The sequence below is a fragment of the Octopus bimaculoides genome, chromosome 3 (genome assembly GCF_046866305.1).
Source record: "Octopus bimaculoides isolate indiv1 chromosome 3, ASM4686630v1, whole genome shotgun sequence".
Classification (NCBI taxonomy): domain Eukaryota; kingdom Metazoa; phylum Mollusca; class Cephalopoda; order Octopoda; family Octopodidae; genus Octopus; species Octopus bimaculoides.
Genome location: NC_142930.1, coordinates 112,861,200 through 112,884,019, shown reverse-complemented (window position 1 = coordinate 112,884,019; position 22,820 = coordinate 112,861,200). Strand labels below are relative to the sequence as shown.

The 22,820-nt window shown below is 35.6% G+C and overlaps 1 protein-coding gene across 1 annotated transcript in view; it reads left to right on the top strand.

Annotated features, from left to right (window-relative positions):
• Positions 1–22,820, top strand: part of LOC106871393 (intraflagellar transport protein 122 homolog) — a 258,134-nt gene that overhangs the window by 2,004 nt on the left and 233,310 nt on the right. Inside the window, 2 exon segments of the mRNA XM_089349475.1 lie at positions 2,399–2,629; positions 5,849–5,925. Of these exon segments, the coding sequence (XP_089205601.1) occupies positions 2,399–2,629; positions 5,849–5,925 (308 nt within the window).

Genomic DNA, 22,820 nt, shown 5'->3' with positions numbered 1-22,820 from the left:
TATGTTATCGCGGTTGTTGTAGCTATCCCTCTTCCTTCAGAGGATGAGGGTCTTCATTCTAGTCCCTGTTAGCTTGTTGGTACACTGAAAGGTGGCCGATGAGTCCAATTCAGGCTTTGAAGGATCTTCTGCAAGTTGGTCAAGTTGTTCCTTCACTGATGATGGATCTCCAGAGGATTGGTCATTTGCATTTTCTTCCCATTTATTGAAGTCAATTCTTTTGTCTTCTTGGCCTTCAACTCATCCCTGTATCTCTTCTTCTGTTCTTCTTTCTTCCTTTTTATTTCTCTCAGTCGAGAATAGAAGATCTGTTTTGGTAAACGGTTATCTGACATTTGAACAACATGCTCACTCCATCTCAACAGGCTCTTGATGATGTGAGTCTTGTTGCTTGTTGTTTTGACTGCTTTCAAGATGCTCACATTTGTTCTTCTGTCTTCTCAACCAATGTTCAGGATACTTTAAAGTCATCTTTGATGAAACTTTTCCAACATTTTCAGATGGCAATGCTACATGATCTGGCCATCATGATTGCAACACTCTAACCACTAGGCCATGCGCCTTCATACACACACACATGCCTAAAAGAATTAGCTATGAAAATAAACATTTAAACCTATCTACAGAAGCTCATTTTATTTTAATTTGATTATTTTCCTTTCATGATGTAGCTTAACCCTCTCATTACCAACCCAGCTGAAATCGGTTCTGGCTCTGAGTACAAATGTCTTGTTTACAAAAGTTCTGAATTAAAACCTTCCACCAAACCTTAGTCACAATTTATGTTCCTAACACAAGCTTAATGATAATTAAGTTATTTTACTAAATTCTTTGTTATATTTAAAATTAATTGAAAGAAACACAGAACATCTCAAATGAAATTTGGTAACAAAAGGGTTAAAATTACCATGATATTTTTAACCCTTTTGATACTATCTTGGCTGAAACCACCTCTGGCTCTGAGTACAAATGTTTTGTTTTCATAGGTTTTGAATTAAAATCTTCCACCAAACCTTAGTCGCAATTTATGTTCATAACACTAGCTTAATGATAATGAAGTTATTTTACTAAATTCTTTGTTATATTTAAAATTAATTGAAAGAAACACAGAGCATCTCAAAATAAATACAGTAACAAAAGAGTTAATTGTTTTTTTACATAAAATTGTAATAGTCTATATTTCATGTGTATTTTTGATGAATATATCATAAATTTTCTTTAATTTATGACTGTTTGAATTTCTGAATTCTTTTGACTGATTTTCATTTTCATATATTTTAGTCTTAATAATAATAATGATAATTTACAGTTATGTTTCTCATTAAAAAAATGACCTCTCTTTTTCTATAATGTTTTGTCTCTTTGCCAAAGGAAAATAATTTGTAGTATTTAAAATAAAAGACCTAACTAATAATCCAGTAATTTCTAGTATCCCCTGCCTTGCCTTGCCCACCATTTCATTAACATTTATTCATTCATTTCAAGTGCTACAAAATTGGCGATATGTTTGGTTTGTGATTCTGTTTTTTTTTCAATTTCTGGTTGAATCATTTCAACTACAGTTTTATATTTGGTACAATTAATGTAAAAGAAATTAAAACCACTTTCTCTTCAGCTTTCTGTTTCTTCAAAAACTCTCAACAAGTATGAAAGGGTATTGGAATCAACATGATTTGGCTGACATAGATTAGGGTCAAACTTATAATTTGGTGAAATGTTTTTATGCAAGTGTCTCTGGAAATAACATCATGAAAAGTGCAAGAGAGAGAGAGGGAGAAACCAAAGAGGGAATGCTAATTATCTCACAGTGTTATCTTAGTTTCCTGTTGTTGAAATCTTCAATAATAAAAGCAAGTTTAAAAACCACATTTTTATAGAAATGTAATAAAATTGGAATTTAAATAATTTTTTAGACAACGTAGACTTTATTAAATGCTTTCTTTTAATAAAAGTCACAGAAAGCTGTTTATTAATTGCCGTATTTGATGGTCTACAAGATGTACCTCTTTTACCCCAAAATGGCTTAAAAAATCTCCCTGCATCCAATGCACTCAATACAGGCTCAAAACTTGCTCAAAATGGTATGTATGTTTACAAAACATGTACTGCCATCTATTGGTGAACAATCACCTACAGTGTGTTTATATCAAATGTAGATGCAATAAATTGCTTATAATTACCGGTAATAACATAAAGTTATACAGGTAAGTGGAGGAATTAAAACGTTATTTTAGTGGTAATTTATTTTACAAAAGTATAGGCCATCAAATACAGTAGTTATCCCACCAAATATTATGTAGAAATTGTTACCTCCCTTGTATTAATTGTCTGCTTGAGAACAACAAATGTTTATAAATTCATTGTAATATTGTTTTTTTCTGTTTCTGTTCTGTTGCAGTGTTTTTGATGTATGTCTAAAGCCTGATAATAGCCAGCTAGTTGCGGCAGTTGGCCAGAAAGTGCTTGTCTACAATACTGCAGATGGCAATCTCATACAACCCTTGAAAGGTCATAAAGATAAAGTATACTGTGTAGACTACGCCAAAGATGGTCAGCGTTTTGCATCAGGATCTGCAGACAAATGTGTTATTATTTGGACAAGTAAGCTGGATGGTATCCTGAAATTTAAGTAAGTGGTACTATGGTCTTTTCATATGACGTCACTTCGTCAAACATCTTTTCGTCCATGTGTTTTTGGCCAATGATTTTTTTGTCCAATGACAAATCCTATCAATAAAATTCTCGATGGTTATTGATCTTGATGTTCACCTTATTTTCTAAAGAGTTTATTCAAAATTGGACCAGTAGCTTGCTTACCAACCACATGGTTCCAGGTTCAGTCCCACTGCGTGGCACCTTGGGCAAGTGTCTTCTACTATAGCCTCGGGCCGACCAAAGCCTTGTGAGTGGATTTGGTAGACGGAAACTGAAAGAAGCCCGTCGTATATATGTATATGTGTGTTTGTGTGTCTGTGTTTGTCCCCCCCAACATCGCTTGACGACCAATGCTGGGTGTTTATGTCCCCGTAACTTAGCGGTTCGGCAAAAGAGACTGATAGAATAAGTACTAGGCTTGCAAGGAATAAGTCCTGGGGTCGGTTTGCTCAACTAAAGGCAGTGCTCCAGCATGGCCGCAGTCAAAATGACTGAAACAAGTAAAGTGTAGGACAAAAAAATCATCGGACAAAATCACATCAGACCAAACGGCATGGACAAAGTGACATCGGACAAAAAATCGGGTCATGTAAGTAAGTATATGGTATTTCCATGTGTGAACTTATGAACACACTGGGTAATATATTTTCTACGTTGTGAATGAAAATTGGTAGATGCAAAGTATGCCAGTTGGATGCATGCGTTTATATGTTGCAGACATGACTGAGTCGTCAAGAAATTCACTTCCTGCCTACACGGTTTCAGGTCCAATTTCACTGTGTGGTACCTTGGGCAAGAGTCTTCTTCTGTAGCCCCAGGAGGACTAAAGCCTCGTGAATGGATTTGGTAGACCAAAAACTGAAAGAAGCATAACACGTGTGTAAATCATCATCATCATCATCATCATTCAGTACCGTTCTCTTTTGCCGAACTGCTAAGTTACGGGGATGTAAATACACCAACATCAGTTGTCAAGCGATGTTGGGGAGACAAACACAGACACACAAATACATACATGCCGACATGGGTTAGATGTTTTGACTGGAAACTGCTAAGCTGAAAAGCTGTTCCTGGCTCCAGTCTGATTTTGGTTTGGTTTCTGTGGCTGGATGCCCTTCCTAATGCGACACACACACACACACACATATGTGTGCATGTGCGTGTGTTTGTTTTTGTACCTCCTCATCTTGGCATTGCATGGCAGTTGTAAATGAGCATCACTGTTATACAAGCAGTGTCAGTTATTTTCAATGTTTCATGGAGATGTGCCTGGCCATTGGGGAATATTACTTTCCTTGGAAACAGGTGAGGGTTGCTGGCAAGTAGGGCATCCAACCATAGAAAAATCTGCCCCTCTGAATTCCATCTTACCCATGCAAACATGGAAAAGTGAATGCTGAAATGATGATGATGATGATGATGATGATGATGATGATGATGGTGGTGGTGGTGGTGGTGGTGGTGGTGGTGGTGGTGGTGGTGGTGAAGATGACGAGGATGATGCTGATGGTGGTTGTGTGTGTGTGTGTGTGTATCTTTTTCCTTTTTCTTTTATCTGTTTCAGGAATTTTAGATGAATGAATTGACCCCTGTCCTGGTATTTATTCTGCCCCACTCTTTTGCTGAACCGCTAAATTATGGGGACATAAACACACCAACACCATAAAATGTTTAAAACGTTATTCTCCTTTGCACTTGGTATTCTTTTTTATTTGTTTCAGTCATTTGATTATGGTCATGCTGGAGCACCGCCTTTAGTGAAACAGATCGACCCCAGGACTTATTCTTTGTAGTACATATTCTATCGTTCTCTTTTGCCGAACTGCTAAGTTACGGGTACATAAATACACCAACATCAGTTGTCAGGCGATGTTGGGGAGACTGTAATGAATAAAAGAATAATGCATGTAGTGACTAAAATTTTCATAAAAATTCTTGAAAAATATTCAAATCTTCTCTAAGCTCCTTGTTTTTGTTTGAATTTTTCTTTTCGATATTTTTTGCTATACATCAAAGTGCAATTAATTTTTTCTCCTTTTCTAAAGGATAATTTCCTTTCAAATAACATGAAATAATTTGCCTCGAGGAAAGATAAAATAGTTATAACTAAACATGTGTGTATCTACATATCAGTGTCTTTAAACATATGATGATGATGATGATGATGATGGTGATGAATATATGTAAATGTTTTGATTATTACAAGTGTGTTTTGGCATTTATAGTGATGCTGATAGCATGTATAACAAGTTTCACAAAAAAAACTCACAGGAGTGGCTGTGCGGTAAGTAGCTTGCTTACCAACCACATGATTCCGGGTTCAGTCCCACTGCATGGCACCTTGGGCAAGTGTTTTCTACTATAGCCTCAGGCCGACCAAAACCTTGTGAGTAGATTTGGTAGACAGAAACTGAAAGAAGCCCGTCATATATGGATATGTGTGTGTGTGTTTGTGTATATGTCTGTGTTTTGTTCCACCCCACCATCACTTGACAACCGAAGTTTGTGAGTTTACGTCCCCATAATTTAGTGGTTCGGCAAAAGTGACAGATAGAATAAGTACTAGGCTTTCGAAGAATAAGTCCTGTGTCAATTTGTTCAACTAAAGCGGTGCTCCAGCATGGCCACGGTCAAATGACTGAAACAAGTGAAAGAATACTGGGATTGATCTGTTCAAGTAAACCCTTCAAGCGTGACCACAATGACCAAAACAAGTAAAAGAAAGATTTGTTTCAAAACAGTTGAATTCTTTGCTAAGTTCTGTCTTTTATTGTCTTAAAAACGATTTGTGTTTTCTGTCATCATCATCATCATCATCATCGTTTAACGTCCGTTTTCCATGCTGGCATGGGTTGGACGGTTCGACTGGGGTCTAGGAAGCGAGGAAGCTGCACCAAGCTCCAGCCTGATCTGGCAATGTTTCTACAGCTGAATGCCCTTCCTAATGCCAACCACTCTGAAAGTGTAGTGGGTGCTTTTTTATGTGTCACCAGCACAAGGACCACAGAGGGCTGGCATCAACCATGATTGGATGGTGCTTTATACATGCCACTGGCACGGAAGCCAGTCAAGGTGGCACTGGCATCGGCCACCATCGGATGGTGCTTTTTACATGCCACTGGCACGGGGATCACAACTACAATTTCCGTTCGATTGTGATTTGATTTGATTTTGATGTATTTTTTTTTTCCAGTCACAGTGATGCCATCCAGTGTTTAGCATACAATCCCATCACCCACCGTTTGTTAAGTTGTGCTGTTACGGATTTTGGTAAGTTTTTGTAACGTTTGATAAAACTTCATTCTTTACGCCTGCAAATGAATTGTTTTGCAAGTCTGTTTAACAACATGAAAAGCAAGTTAGGAAATATGAAGGGAAGGTTTGAGACTGAAGATATTTGTTTTGTTCTCAGAATTACCAATAATTTCCTTTTTGCAGAGATATAAAATGAACTTATTTATTTCTAAGTTTGTTCCGTGGTTCTCTTTCAACTATAGAAACTTCATTCATGAGTGGTATATAATTTCCTTTTTGTTCAGCCATTAATCTTATTGGAAACCTGGGCCATTCTCTGTGGCAAAAACCTTTGTAATTATGTCTGTGAGATGCGGCTGACCACACCATTTGTTCTGGGGTATACAACTCATTACCCCCACCAAACCCCAACCCACAAATCTTTTGCAGCTCAATTCTCCTTCCCCCGTTTTTTTATTTTTCTTTGTTTCCTTGGTGAGGTAATTATGGGTTTTTTTCCTCAATAGTTTGATCTTTTCCACGTTTAATGTTTTTCTTTCTTTTCTTTTTCTTCCTGTAAAAATATGTTGATAATAAATTTACCTTGATACCGATAAAAAAGAAGTTGTAGAGACAAAAAAAATAGTAATCAATAATCCTAAAGATTATATCAGCTCCGTGTGGTTGCTATAATCTATATAAAACTAATCTATATACTTTATAAAATACTAAAATTTCAAATTCTATTTGTTTGTATTTGTTTGCTTCTCCCTTTTTTGTTTTGACTAAAGGGTGCATTGTCACAGCAAAATATTTTAACTCAATGAATCTTAGACATAATCCCTTGTACCTGAAAAAACTTCAATCAAATCCGTCCCTTGGAAACACTCAAAACAGGAAGCTTGCCTTGCAAAACCAGGAGTTGTCTCAGGTGCGTTGGTTTCAAGGCATGTATGAATGTAAATGCTGATGCATTTACATATGCAAGTATATGTGTTGGCTGACGATGTCAGTGGATTTAATTTCTTCACCATCATCATTTTAACGTTTGTTTCCCATGCTGGCATGGGTTAGACAGTCTGATATGAAGCTGGTAAGCTGGAGAACTGCACCAGGCTCCAGTTGTCTGTCCTGGCTTGATTTCTATGACTGGATGCCCTTCCTAGTGCCAACCATTTTAAAGAGTTTACTGGGTGTCTTTTACATGTCACCAGCACTGCTGTCCTTTTACGTGTCACCGGTATGGGCGCCCTTTATGTGTCACTGGCACATGTGCCTCTTACATGTCAGTGGCACGGGTGCTTTTATGTGTTACTGGCACTGTCTGCGACTGCAATTTCACTTAGCTTGATTTGTTTTCTCAAGCACAACAAATTACCCGATTTCTTGGTCACTTGTCATCACCTCCATGAATCTCAACATCTGAAGATCACATTTCATCACCTTGTTCCACGTCTTCCTACATTTACCTCTTCCACAAGTTCCCTTCACAGTTACAGATTTGCACTTCTTTACAAAGCTGTCCTTGTCCATATGCATCACATGACCATAGCAGTGCAGCCTTCTCTTTTGTACACCACATCTGATATTTCTTATGCCCAATTTTCCACTTAAGACTCTTGTACTCTGTTGTACATTCACACTGACATTGTACATCTAGTGAAGCATACTAGCTACATTTTTTTCAAGCCGTTGCATGTCCTCTACAATCACAGCTCACATTTCACTACCATGTAGTATGGCTGTCTGCATACAGACATCATACAATCTGCCTTTCACTCTAAAAGTGAGGCCCTTTGTTACCAACAAAACTAGAAGCTCTCTGAACTTTTTTCAGCTTGTTCTTATTTATGTTATGATTTATGATATGAAAATGTTATCTTTGAGTGACAGATGCTAGGTAAACTCTTATAAGCTTTGAGTAGATTACCTGAAGTTAAATGCACAGTGTGATATCCCACTTTTTTGAGAGACTTCATCTCTTGTTTATGCTATTGATGATGATAATACACTCACATACTCTTGTATGTGCAGACAAATAGAATGAAGAGAGTACAGAAGGTAGATAAAGTCATAGATATATGTATTAGATGGGTAAAGGCAAAAGGTAATGACAACCCCTTTCGGTCATGAATGACCATGGGATTGCACTTAGAAAGTTACCCTCCTAGGCACAAGTCCGGGCAAGGTTGTTTTATGGAAGACCAGCAGTCGCCCATGCATACCGGTCTCCCCTCTCTACGTCACCAGTCTTATCCAAGGGAAAGGCAAAGGGGCCGATACAGCTTAGCACCAGTGACATCAAAACTTAAAATCTTCCACCAAACCTTAGTCAGAATTTATGTTCATAACACTAGCTTAATGATAACTAAGTTATTTTACTAAATTCTTTCAGTTTCTGTCTACCAAATCCACTCACAAGGCTTTGGTCGGCCCGAGGCTATAGTAGCAGACACTTGCCCAAGGTGCCACGTAGTGGGACTGAACCTGGAACCATGTGGTTGGTAAGCAAGCTACTAATCACACAGCCACTCATGCGCCTATCGTGTTAAAATTTCTCTTTTTATTTTTATTCCATGTTCACAGAATTTATTTCTGATGATGAACATAAATGTGAAAATGTAAATTACCGAGACTGAAATTTCTTTTTCCAAATTGAAATCTTTTGCTACGTTTCAATAATTTTATTTATATCTTATGTTACAATTTTCGATTAAAAAAAAAAAATGATATTGTTTTAAAGATAGCAAAAACGAAAGACTTTGATGTCTTTGAAATTCTTGGAAGTGATAACCACTGTGATTGATACTGGATGTGTTACAATCGATAATTTTCGTGATTTTTTGATGTGTTAAAATAAAAAGAAATCGAATTATTTTTTTTCATTCTGAACTTAATAAGTACTACATTATCGATTATCTTTATATGTATACATATCGTATGATTCCGTCTATCGTCATATACAGCATGATAGATTTCTTAATTTGAATTCATTTTATTAGTTCGTAACCATCGCTCGTTGTTAAATGCATGACAAATATGATTGACGATTTACATAAAGGCACATGGGTCAAATTTCTCCATTTCATCATAGTAACAACCAACACAACCATAATTTGCATAAAGGAACAATCAATTTATTGATCAAGGGAAGCAACTCTTGATGTAGAAGTTAAGAGTAGTTTCCCCTGATAATTTGGAAGCGTGTCATCACTATTTTCCCATGGAGTTTAGGTGGTTTTAGAATCGGGGATGTGTGTCTAAATAGAAGTTTGTCCGATGTTGACATCTTTACAACAGTATTATGACATATTTGAAATATGCTGGCTTTGGCTCTGTTTCTAATCTGGGGGTTTTCAATAATATTTTATCCATGGAGCTCTTTGATCACTATTTTATTCCAGTGGAACTCCATAATCATTTGATGTTTTAAAACTAGTCTTATAGATACGTCTTTTAACGTTCTTGTTTTGTTTGTCACACATTGATTTGTGTAGGTTGAACTATTTAAAACGTTGGAGAAAGAAAACTTGTTGGTCTTTGCAATAAATACATCTCTAACAAAGTTTTTTCACAGTCTCTTAAAATAATCCATTCTACAAAAGGCACAAGGCCTGAAATTCGGGACAAGGGGACTAGTCGATTACATCGCCCCCCCCCCATGTTTCACCGGTACTTAATTTATCGACCCCCAAAAGGATGAAATGCAAAGTCAACCTCAGTGGTTAAAAAATCTTTTCTACTCTAGGCACAAGGCCCAAAAGTTTTGGGGTGGTAGCCAGTCGATTAAATCGACCCCAGTATGCAACTGGTACTTAATTAATGGACCCCGAAAGGATGAAAGGCAAAGTTGACCATGGCAGAATTTGAACTCAGATTGTAAAGACAGACGAAATACCACTAATCATTTCGCCCGGCGTGCAAACGTTTCTGCCAGCTCGGCGCTGTATATGTAGCAATAATAATAATTCACAGTGTTGATCGGTATTCTTTTCTATTCAAGGCACAAGGCGCGAAATATTTGGGGAGGGGGCCAGTCGATTAGATCAACCCAGTACAAAACTGGTACTTAATTTATCGACCCCAAAAGGATGAAAGGCAAAGTCGACCTATTTTATTTTTATGATTAAATATTATGAGGAATTTTATAAAAAATTGCTGAAATATTTTTTCTGTTTTTGAAATATAACCAATTTATTGCACTTAAATTCTTAACAGCTATATCTTATATGGACCCTAGTTGAAAACCCAGAGAAATAGCAACTGGGCCTAACTTGTCAAGTGCTATGTTGAGGGTGGATAACAAGGCTTGTGTACATTGTTAAGATTGATGAAGGGGTTTGTACATCAAGTATACTGACTATCCTTGCAGATGTATTTTGCATCTTCTTATACTTGAAACGAATGATACTGCTTGTATGACAGTGACAATCATTTTCAACTATCATATGATACTAAGACAAGGAGATATATAACACACTAAATAGCAGGTTCCTTTTAGTTTCCATTTATCATATCTACTCTTTAGGCTTTGGTTAGCCCAGGGCTATGGTAGAAGATACTTGCCCAAAGGTTCAATGCCATTAACTGTCATATCAAAATATAACAAGAGCACTCAGAGAGCGCAAACCTCTGCCAAGGCAACACTAACGTCCTCTCAATGATTAGCCAGAGATGATTTTTAAAATGAGAATATCTGAAATAAATTTGACTGCTCTCACAAACGAGAATACTAAAAACGAACCTGACTGCTCTCAAAAATGAAGTAAAAAAAATAGGAGAAATAATCCAGAATCCTTGTCCGGTACTGGATTGATCCCAAAATCTAATCAGTTCGTGCCAGTCACTAGGCCGAACATCCCTGAAAGTTTCATCCAAATCCAGCCAGCAGTTCTTGAGATATCGTGTCCACGGACAAATAAACAAACAAACAAATACAACTGAAAACAATACCTCTGCCTTTGAAGGCTGATGTAATAATTTTCTTAATATTGGTAAAATGTTCCTGTGACTAAGGCTTATAAGACTCAGAAGAGGCCTGGTCCTTAGAGGTGTGTCACTCTGGCTCTCTGTTATGTGAATATGGCCTGATGTCATGTGAAGCAATCTGCTTGGGATCAAATCAGTCATGTGCCTCCAGGGTAATCTCAGGAGAGCAGGAGATGAGCAGAGAAAGCAGTAAATGAATCAACAGAAAGCAACAAGAAACTATTGTTGATACTTTCTCAAAAAAAATCACGAATCTGCAGACTTAGGTAGAGGGATCTATTATTGCTGATGCCTACAGGCATGGCACATGGAGAGGGAGGGAGAAAGAGAGAGATGATTTCTATGCGGTTTCTTAAGTTTATAATTTTCTAAATATGAGGGTTGTAGTTTGCTTGAAGCATTGTAGTATAGAAGTGGAATGATAAATGAAATGAGAAAGATGGAAAGCTTCTAACAATACAGACAGTTTAAAAAAGCCTTTTATATTTTGGGTGCAAAGGCCTATTTTCAGAAGGATACCATAAAAAAAAAAAAAAAAAAAAATTATGTCTTTTGGCTAAATACTTTTCTTTCAACTGTCTCATTATGAAGATGGCATCTGTGGTACTTCTCCCATAGTAAATTAAAACATCACATTTGGATAAGATTTGTGATTGAACTTTGTACTTGAAATACTGGATTATAAACGAAACTAATAAACCACATTTTGATAAAAATATATTAAAACTGAAATTTAAAGAAATTTTCCAGACAGTCTAACCTTTTAATAATTGCTTTCTCTTAATAAAAGTTACATAATTCCAACTAATTAATAAGTGGCTTTCTCCATTATATTAGAAGATAAAACATTTATATAACATAATATGTGCCTTTTGCATTTTATTAGAAAAAAATTGCCAAGAGAAATTTATCAGTATTAAACAGTATATAGGCACAGGTGTGAGTGTATGGTTAAGAAGCTTGGTTCCCTACCATGTGGTCTTGAGTTCAGTTCCACTGTATAGCGTCTTGGGTAATTATCTTCTTCTATAACATTGGGCTGCCCAAAGACTTATGAGTGGATTTGGTCAATGGAAACTGTAAAAATTCATTGCAGATGTGTGTATGTGTATAGGTGTTTATATATGTGTATGCATGTGTGAGTTTGTCCCCTTCAACTGCTTGACAACTGGTGTTGGTTTGTTTACATCCTTGTAACTTAGTGGTTCAGCAAACAAAAAAAAAAAGACTGAGAGGTAAGCACCAGGTTTATCAAAAGCAAAATCAAGAACTGGGGTCAATTTATTTGACTAAACCCTTCAAGACACACAAACACACAGATATGTGTGTGTGTCTGTGTGTATATGTTTATACATACATACACACATACATGCATCTTTTACTTGTTTCAGTCATTTGACTGTGGCCATGCTGGAGCACCGCCTTCAGTTGAATAAATTGACCCCAAGTCTTATTCTTTGTAAGCCTAGAGACTCTATTGGTCCCTTTTGCCAAACCACTAAGTTACTGGGATGTAAACACACCAACATCAGTTGTCAAGTGATGATGTGAGAACAAACACAGACAAACATATACATTATATGTATATATATATATATGTGTGTGTGTGTATATGTATGTATGTATATCAGTGGCGTGCGGTGATTTCCGGGGTTGGGCATGCAATGAATTTCTCCCCCCCCCCCGGCAATTTTTCAGTAAATAAATTTTCGTATTCCTACAATTTGCATATGGGAGATTCTGAATATGCAATCACCCTCATATGACCTAGAATAAGCAGGGAATAAAAAATGGCTCTGTAAAGATGAGCCTGAAATAAGTGTATTGTTTGTATTTCTCTCTCTCTTTGAAATGTCAGTACTTTCCCATCCTCACTCTCCCTTAAAAAGTCTAAAAATTATTAGTGAAATGTAATAAAGATGAAATTGGATTCTGTTAATATTTTTGCATATTCGGAATCTCTGTTAAAGGTAGGAATCAGAAAAAATTTTTTCACAAAATTCGTTTTTCAAAGGGGTGTGATTCTGCATTAGCCCCTATACCTATTGGTTGAGCTGAATCAAATTGAAATGATTTAATTAAGAGAACACATTTAGTTACATTATATGGCCATGCTTTAAGATCGTTACGCCCTGGAAGACAAGTCAAGTGCTTTATCATGCTACTTGTCAATTCTGGGAAAATTATCGATACTCAAGCAGACTGTTCTGAGACTTACTGAACTCCATATATTAAAAGACTACGTCTCACGCACACACATTGAAAATACACTCATATACATGAATACACACACAATGAAAGACAGTGAAAATTCAACATTATAAAAAGCCCCCCAAAACTGTTGTGGCAGAAGTCAACATCTCTGAGATTGAAACAAGACATTTACGGCCGTAAATAGACTACACCCAGCAGCACAGAAAGGAAAACCTATGTAGGTTAGGTGTGACGAAGAAGTCGAACCATTTCTCTTGCCAAACAATACTGATGTAAGATGGTCGAACCTTACATTATAACAAACACTAACCAAAACCTGTAATATATGCCCTTTAATATATTAATTTTTTTTTTAAGGTTCTAAAATGTTATTTACCTCATTTATAAATTAATTCAATTCTTCGATCTTCCTGGGAAAATATATCTATCACATTTTCATAGAAATCTTCTCTTTTCATCAATTGTTGTAATAAATCTTTTTCAATTGACATTAGTGCTAACCCAGACAGTCTTCTTTCTCCTGTCGCATTTCTTTGGTATGTTTTGATTCTACTTAATGCAGAAAAGGATCGCTCTACAGAAGCAGTGGTAGACGGAATTGTCAAAATCAACTTGCACAGATTGAAGAGTTCTGGCATAGCTTCAACAAGGTCACTGCAGTAAATGTAACTCATTAAATGACTTAACTTCGCTTTTTAAAATCTTTCATTGAATACGTCACATTGAGCTCACTTTGTAATCGAATTACATCAAAAAATCTGCCATAAGTGATTTTTAAAGAATGTATAGAGTCCACAGGAAATTGTTTGCAATATTCATCAACTTTGTTGAAATTCAAAAGTTCCATGAATTTAAACTCTTCTAAGGATGAATATCGTGCTTTTATTTGGTCAACTACTGTACTGATAATTTTGTTACAATGCATTCTAATAATGTCGTTGAGGCTCAATAGATATATTTTTGGATCTCTGAATTCCGATTCCTGCATCGACTCCATATTTTTTCCCTAATATATCATAAAAGATTGAACAATTATCAAGTTTGTTTTCGAGTACAGTTCTAGTTTTATCTATTTGCTCTTTACAATACACTATGTCATGACTTTTACTCTGGATATTAAATAAGACGTCAGTAAAAGAAAAAATGTCACTGAATACTTCTAACAAAAATAAGAAATCACTGGTTTGACAGACCAGTGAAGATAGAAGCTGTATCTAGATGACTTTCCGTTTTTTTGTCATATTTATTGATTAAATATACGAATTCTTTGGTCACCCACCGTTTATAATTAATTGTTTTCCATCGAAGTCTCTTTTCGAAAGACTATTTCTCAAAATATCGTTTATAACACACATTTCACTCATTTGGAAAAAAGTAACACACATGTAAGCATCTGTGTATATTGTAAGTATATTAAAAAAAAAAACTGGATAAATGACGTCAGTCAAATTAAATATTTTTGTTTTCAGAACACTCCAAAAATATAATAGTGCAAACAAATGTTTTGGATAAAAGATTCAAACTTACCGCCAGGCTGTTCCAAGAATTATGGCTAATTATAGCAGTTCCTGAGAACTGCTCTAGTTCCAGTCAGAACCAGCTAACAAAGAGATAGAGAGGTGGGGGCCATGCTATTATCAGAAAGCATTACTTCCTATGATAAATTTGTGGAATCACTGACAGAGAGAGGAGGGGGTCTTAGCATATCTTTTGACAGGTCACTAAGAGAGAGAGAGAGAGAGGGGAAGGAAGGAAGGACAAACTATCATAAATAGGGAGTTAGGGAGTGTCTATATGCTAGATTCTCATTGCATACTCTTCTCAAAGCTTTTACTAGTCACTGAGAGAGGGGAAGGGGAGATCGGTCCTAGCATATCTTTTGACAGGTCACTAAAAGAGAGAGAGAGAGGAGAAGGAAGGACAAACTAACATAGATAGGGAGTTAGGCAGTGTCTATATGCTGGAGTCTCAAAGCTTTTACTAGTCACTGAGAGAGGGGAAGGGAAGACAGAATATTTCGAAAACTGGATGGATTATTTTTTGCAAGAAAGTAACTATTTTATCTAATTTTCCGATTATATAACAAGGCTAAGACTGCACGCCACTGATGTATATATATATATATATATATATATATATATATATATATACACGATGGGCTTCTTTTCAGCTTCTGTCCACCAAATCCAATCACAAGTCTTTGGTCAGCCTGAGGCTATGGTAGAAGACACTTGCCCAAGGTGCCACACAGTAGGACTGAACCCAGAACCATGTGGTTGGGAAGCAAACTTTTTACCACACAGCTATGCCTGTGCCTATACACACACACACACAAACATGGTGGCTTTTTCCAATTTCTGTCTAAAAATTAACTCACAAGGCTTTGATTGATCTAGGGCTATAGGAGAAAAAACTTGTTCAAGGTGCCATATATTGGTACTAAACCTAGGACCATGGAATTGGGAAGCAAAATTCTTACCGCACAGCCATGCCTGTGCCTATATGGAGAAGTTGTCATGAATTAGTGGCTGAGAGTAGCTTCAACTTGTGTTCAATTTGGTTTACAAGTAAAAGAAATAAAAAGCAAAATAAAGAAAAGTAAGAAAGGAAAGAATTACGTTTTGCATAAAAAAAGAACATTGAAAAAAAAACATTTTCTGAATATGATTATATCAGAAAAATAATGATTTGTATTTGTGTGGTGAGTTAGAGAAGAAGTACAAGTGTAGTATTACATCCATCTATAACTGGGGATTAATATGTCTGTCTGGGTGAGATTAGCAATGCTGATTTTAATATTAAAAGTAGCTAATTGATATTAGCTGAAGAAATGCTAAAATATTCATGATTAAAAAAATAATGTTTTTTTATTATGTAGCCGTATATTATTTGCATCTACTAACCATCTTGTCACTTCATACAGTATTTCACCCTTTAACATCTAAACCGGTCATACGTGGCTCAAATTTTCTACCCGTTTTATGTTGAAATTAGCCAGAACCAGCCTCTCAGACTTACCCTAATATGTCATTATCAAAATGAAGTCATACGTTTGAAATCTCGAAACTATGAGATAATGTATGATTAATTCAAAACCTTGTGAGCGAATAAGAATTACTTTTGAGAAAATAATCTGAATGCTAATACGGATTAATACCATTATTTTTAGATTACTTTTAAGAATTCCTATGAACTTGAGACTGGTCTGTGATATACAGTCTTAAATAAACAATTTGTTCTTAATGAATATATTTTTTAGCTGTTATAGAATATTAGGATCCACTGTGTATGTGCATACATACATACATGTATGTATTTGTATATGTATCATCATCATCATCGTTTAACGTCTGCTTTCCATGCTGGCATGGGCTGGACATTTTGACTGAGATCTGGAGAGCCAGCAGCTGCACCCAGCTCCAATCTGATCTGACAATGTTTCTACAGCTGGATGCCCTTCCTAACACCAACCACTCCAAGTGTGTAGAGGGTGCTTTTTACATGCTACTGGCACAGGAGCCAGTCAGGGGCCACTGGCATCAGCCATGTTCAGATGGTATATATATATATATATATATATATATATATATATATATATATATACATATATATATATATATATATATATATATATATATATATATATATATATACATATATATATATATATATATATATATATATATATATATCGAGAGAGAGAGAGAGAGAGAGCATTTATGTGGATAAACAAGTTAGATATATTAAATATAATTACATTTGATTTATTATATTTAATATATCTAATGTATCTCTGTTGTCTTTTCTATAAGTATTTCCATGGTCGTTGCTCTGATGAACTAATACCCTCTGTCAAAACCTTTTAACCCTCTCATTACCAACCTGGGTGAAACCGCTTCTGGCTCTGAGTATAAATGTCTTGTTTCCATAAGTTCTGAATTAAAATCTTTCACCAAACCTTAGTCACAATTTATGTTCCTAACACCTGCTTAATGATAACTAAGTTATTTTACTAAATTCTTTGTTATATTTAAAATTAATTGAAAGAAACACAGAGCATCTCAACAGAAATATGTTAATGAAAGGGTTAAAGTCACCATGATATTTTTAAGCCACTTGATACTAACCCAGCTGAAACTGCCTCTGGCTCTGTAGTACAAATGTCTTGTTTTCAAAAGTTCTGAATTAAAATCTTCCACCAGAATCTTAGTCACAATTTATGTTCTTAACACTAGCTTAATGATAACTAAATTATTTAACTAAATTCTTTGTTACATTTAAAGTAAATGAAAGAAACATAGGGCATCTGAAAATAAATACGGTAACAAAAGGGTTAAACATGTTACCTGCTTCTCTTCCCATCCACATCGTTTCTCTTTTGGGCTTCCTGTTAGTCCGATGTCCTTTGTTTTTGCAACAACTGCTTTCCTCAAAACACTGCTTTCTGGAACTTATTACTTTTGTCTTGTTTTGTCTCTGGATTGTGCTATCCTGCTATTTAGTGCCTTAAGCTTTCTGTCAAATCAACATTTTAATATTGTGGGCCCCTTTACCTTCTTTGTTACCCTTTATGCTACAATGGCTTCAAGCCTTGTATGGGACAAAATTGTATGAATAATAACAATCCTTTCTACTATAACCACTAGGCCTCAAATATTTTGGTGGGAGGGGCTAAGTCAATTACATTGACCCCAGTGTTTCACCGGTACTTAATTTATCGACCCCAAAAGGATGAAAGCAAAGTCGACCCTGGCGGCATTTGAACTCAGAATGTAAAGACAGACGAAATACCACTAAGCATTTTGCTAGCTTGCCCCAGTAATTTTGGGGTTGGGGGTAAGTTGATTACATCAACCCCCACTATTCTATTGGTACTTATTTTATCACCCCCTAAAAGGATGAAAGGCAAAGTCAGCCTTGGCAGAATTTGAACTCAGATCATAGTGATGGCTGTGTGGTAAGTAGCTTGCTTACCAACCACATGGTTCTGGGTTCAGTCCCACTGCGTAGGCAAGTGTTTTCTACTATAGCCTCGGGCCGACCAAAGCCTTGTGAGTGGATTTGGTAGACGGAAACTACCATAATAATAATAATAATAATAATAATAATGGCTAATTCCCTGGTTGAGGTTTTTTGGATGTGATGATAAATTCAATAAAAGCAGGTTAACAGAAATTGAACTTGATTATTAGCATTTTCATGTAATTCCTCCAGATTTATTTGTTTAGCTGACTGGAAACTGAGAAATGTAGGTTTTGGCTTTTCTTCAGCTTGCATGCTTTACTGCTTTTAGTATTACTTGCAGAAGCTTCTGGATTTATCAAATTTTCCAGCTACTGCAGCTTATTTATAATCATTACTTCTTTCATTGCTTGCTGCACGCTCTTTGTACACTGACAAGAATCTCGGCTTTCTTTACAAATACAGTTTGAGTGATAGAAGCATGGGTGTATGGTTAATTTGCAGATAATGTTATTGCCCTTGTCATGTCACATCTTGTTACGGTGCTAGTTTATGTCTAAAAATTTTCCGTTTCCTGACCTTTTAAGCATTATGCAATGAGATATGCAAAGCTGATACTACATTTAAAATTTACCTTATTAAGTTAATGTATCAGATCATAAACTTTTAGCCTTTCATTAGAAGATTACACACAAATTTTGAATTATTTATAAGTTTCTTATACGTTGCAGGTTGACGTTGCGAAGTGAATCTAAACCGCGAACCCATCATTATTTGTAATAACACATGATGTTTTCCAACATTTGTACGCTCATTCTACATCTAACAACTTGCAATTTAAAACCGAAATGAGGAAACAAATGCCAAAGTAACGTCTGAGCCCTGAAATTACATTAATTCTCATAATACCGTTATTTTGATATAATGATACTGAATGAAAGACATTGCATTTAATCCACATGTAGGAAATTAATATAACAAAAGGGTATGAACCGACATATTGATCTGGTATTTATCATTATTCTCTGAAGCACTGAAGCCACAGTAATTATTATGTTGCTTGAGTTAATTAAAATAGTCTACTTTATGTCATAGAAAAATGTATTTATTATTGAAGTTTAGTTGCAACGATAATTTTTTAATTGCCCATCATATATACATATATGTGCGTGTGTGTGTGTGTGTGTGTGTGTGTATACATGTATAAATATATGTATGTATATATATGTGTGTGTGTGTGTGTATATAGTACATATATATATGTGTGTGTGTATAATACTCATACAATGCTCTCACCCACACTCACACTGTTCATCCAAGTTTATTAAATAAGCTACAAATTTTAATTTCATTTTGATTAATGTCATTAAACTTCAATCACTATCTCTGCACTGCAAAATAAAATGAACTGCATACACACACACACACACACACACACACACACACACACAAGCACACATACACACACACACATAAACACACACACACACACACACACACACACACACACACACATACAAACACATATACATATGTAGAAGGCGCAATAGCCCAGTGGTTAGGGCAGAAGATACGTGGCCATAGGATCGCGGTTTCGATTCCCAGACTGAGCGTTGTGAGTGTTTATTGAGCGAAAACACCAAAAGCTCCATGAGGCTCCGGCAGGGGTTGGTGGCGAACCCTGCTGTACTCTTTCATCACAACTTTCTCTCACTCTTTCTTCCTGCTTCTGTTGTACTCTGTGTCACGCTGAATATTCCCCGAGAACTACGTTAAGGGTACATGTGTCTGTGGAGTGCTCAGCCACTTGCACATTTATCTCGTGAGCAGGCTGCTCCATCAATCGGATCAACTGGAACCCTCATTGTCGTAACTGACAGTGTGCCACAGCTATATATATATATATATATATATATATATATATATATATACTTATATACTCGTTTACTCTTTTACTTGTTTCAGTCATTTGACTGTGGCCATGCTGGAGCACCGCCTTTAGTCGAGCAAATCGACGCCAGGAATTATTCTTTGTAAGCCTAGTACTTATTCTATCGATATTTTTTGCAGAAGCACTACGTTACAGGGACGTAAACACACCAGCATCAGTTGTCAATCGAAACCGCAATCCTACGACTGCGAGTCTTCTGCCCTAACCACTGGGCCATTGCGCCTTCTACATATGTGTGTGTGTGTGTGTGTGCAGTTCATTTTATTTTGCAGTATAGCGATGTTGGTGGGGACAAACACAGACACACAAACATACACACACACACACACACACACATACATATACGATGGCCTTCTTCCAGGTTCCGTCTACCAAATCCACTCACAAGGCATTGGTTGGCCTGAGACTACAGTAGAAGACCCTTGCCCAAGGTGTCACACAGTGGGACTGAACCCAGAACCATGTGATTGGTAAGCAAGCTACTTACCACGTAACCACTCCTGCACCTATATATATATATATATATATATATATATATATATATACCTATGCGAGTAAAAATAAATACAAAAAAAGGGGGGTTTTGTATGATTGTGTATAGAGGAATATATTATTTTGTTTAAAAGAGTTCCAACACTGTCTGTTTTTTATGTTTTATTTATATTCCTGCAAAATCAATGTGGGATATAGAATATGGAATATACAATATATAATATAATATACAATATATAATATAAAATAAAAATGGATGGTACTATGAAATAAAGTATTGAATGTCTTATTGAATATATGGAATATGTCTTATTGAATAGATGAAATATTGAGTGTTCAATATAAAGGATTAAATATATAAATATATAAAGGTGAATATGTATTTTCTATACCTTGTGGTATTTCATATTTTCTATACCTTGTGGTATTTCATCATGGCCGGTATGACAGACTTTAACAGACTATATATATATATATATATATATATATATATACATATATATATAAAGCATGATTTCATGTTAGTGTGAACTGCCAGCTAATGTGTTAATAGTATCACACACACACACACACACGTATATGTGTTTGTGTGTGTGTGTGTGTGTGATGTTCATCTCAAAGACACCTACACACTAGATTAAAAGACTACGACCAAAAGCTGTCTCTACCAAGTGAAGTATTTCAATACAAAGATGGCTAGAAGCATCTAAGAACAGAGATTTCAGCTCAACAGAAAGTTACAAGAAATACAAGGACTGCAAAAGCCTATGCTTTTTGGAAGCAAAGAACAGCATGGATTAAGAATCGTATTAGATTCAAAGAGGTACATTTTCTGTCTCATAAAATAGCTGAGGTATGCATATCATGTTTCTAACTCTCAGTCGGTGCCATTGACTTGAAAGATCTGTCTTTTTTTTTTGAAGAGGAGATATCACATGAAAAAGCAGTTTCCAGCTTCAAACAATTCTTCTTATTTAGCTTTGATGCTAAAACTTTCAAAGTTTGCTCAAATCACTGAGGCTCTTTTGGGGTCCTTTTTGGGAAAGTTTCTCTGGAATTAAAGAGCTTCTTTCATAATCACTTCTACTGTTATCACCTGTGCTTCTCAGCCGAACCATCAAATGTGTGTGTGTGTGTGTGTGTGTGTGTGTGTGATCTGTGAATAGTAAGTTAGACATATGTACATATATCTGCATAATTCATAATATTAAACTTACCAACTAAGATAAGTCATTCTTAAATGATGATGTTAAACAATAATGATGAGTACCGTGTAATTTGAGAGAAGTTGGTTTCTATTTCTAGCAGGGTGAGTGGTTGTGTAGAAGCCTCCCTCTTGGTATATGTCAAATGAGAATGTAGAAATTAACAAATAGGATATAGAAGGTCAAATATGGAAGACAAGTGCTACATGTTGTTTTGATAGATTTACTAGTTACATTCTGCCAGTACCGTTTACCATTCACCTTTTTACATTATTTACATTATTTACATTTGACGGATATCTGTCCTCATCTTGTTTGTTGTTAACACAATGTTTCAGCTGATATACCTTCCAGCCTTCTTCAGGTGTCTTGGGGAAATTTCGAACCTGGATTCTCATTCCTAAGGTATTTTTCGATGTTGCTGTTGTTATTATTATTATTATTATTATTATTATTATTATTATTATTATTATTATTATTATTATTATTATTATTATTATTATTATTATTATTATTATTAGTAGTAGTAGTAGTATTATTCAGGCCTCTGCCTGAAATCGAACTTGGAATCATGGGGTTAGTAGCCCGTGCTCTTATATGCCCGTGGGCTCTTTTTTTTGTTTTAGCGTTGTGGTTAAGAGCGCAGGCTACTAGTCCCAAGATTCCAAGTTCGATTCCTGGCAGTGACCTGAATAATAACAACAACAACAACAACAACAACAATAATAATAATAATAATAATAATAATAATAATGATAATAATAATAATAGTAATAATGAAAAAAGGATAATAACATTGAAAAATACCTTAGGAATGAGAACCCGGGTTTGAAATTTCCCCAAGACGCCTGATGAAGGCTGGAGGGTATATCAGCCAAAACATTGTGTTAACAACAAACAAGACGAGGACAGATATCCGTCAAATGTAAATAATGTAAATAATGTACATAATGTACATAATTCCTCATCTCTTAAATATAGAACTGTATTCACCTATTTATATTTTGACATTACGTTTATGGATTTGTTTTGCAAGATTCTTGATGTGAAATTGTGTGTTGAAACAAGTATTGTTATATTTCGTGATGCTCATTTTTTTACCTTGTCTCTGGGCCTCA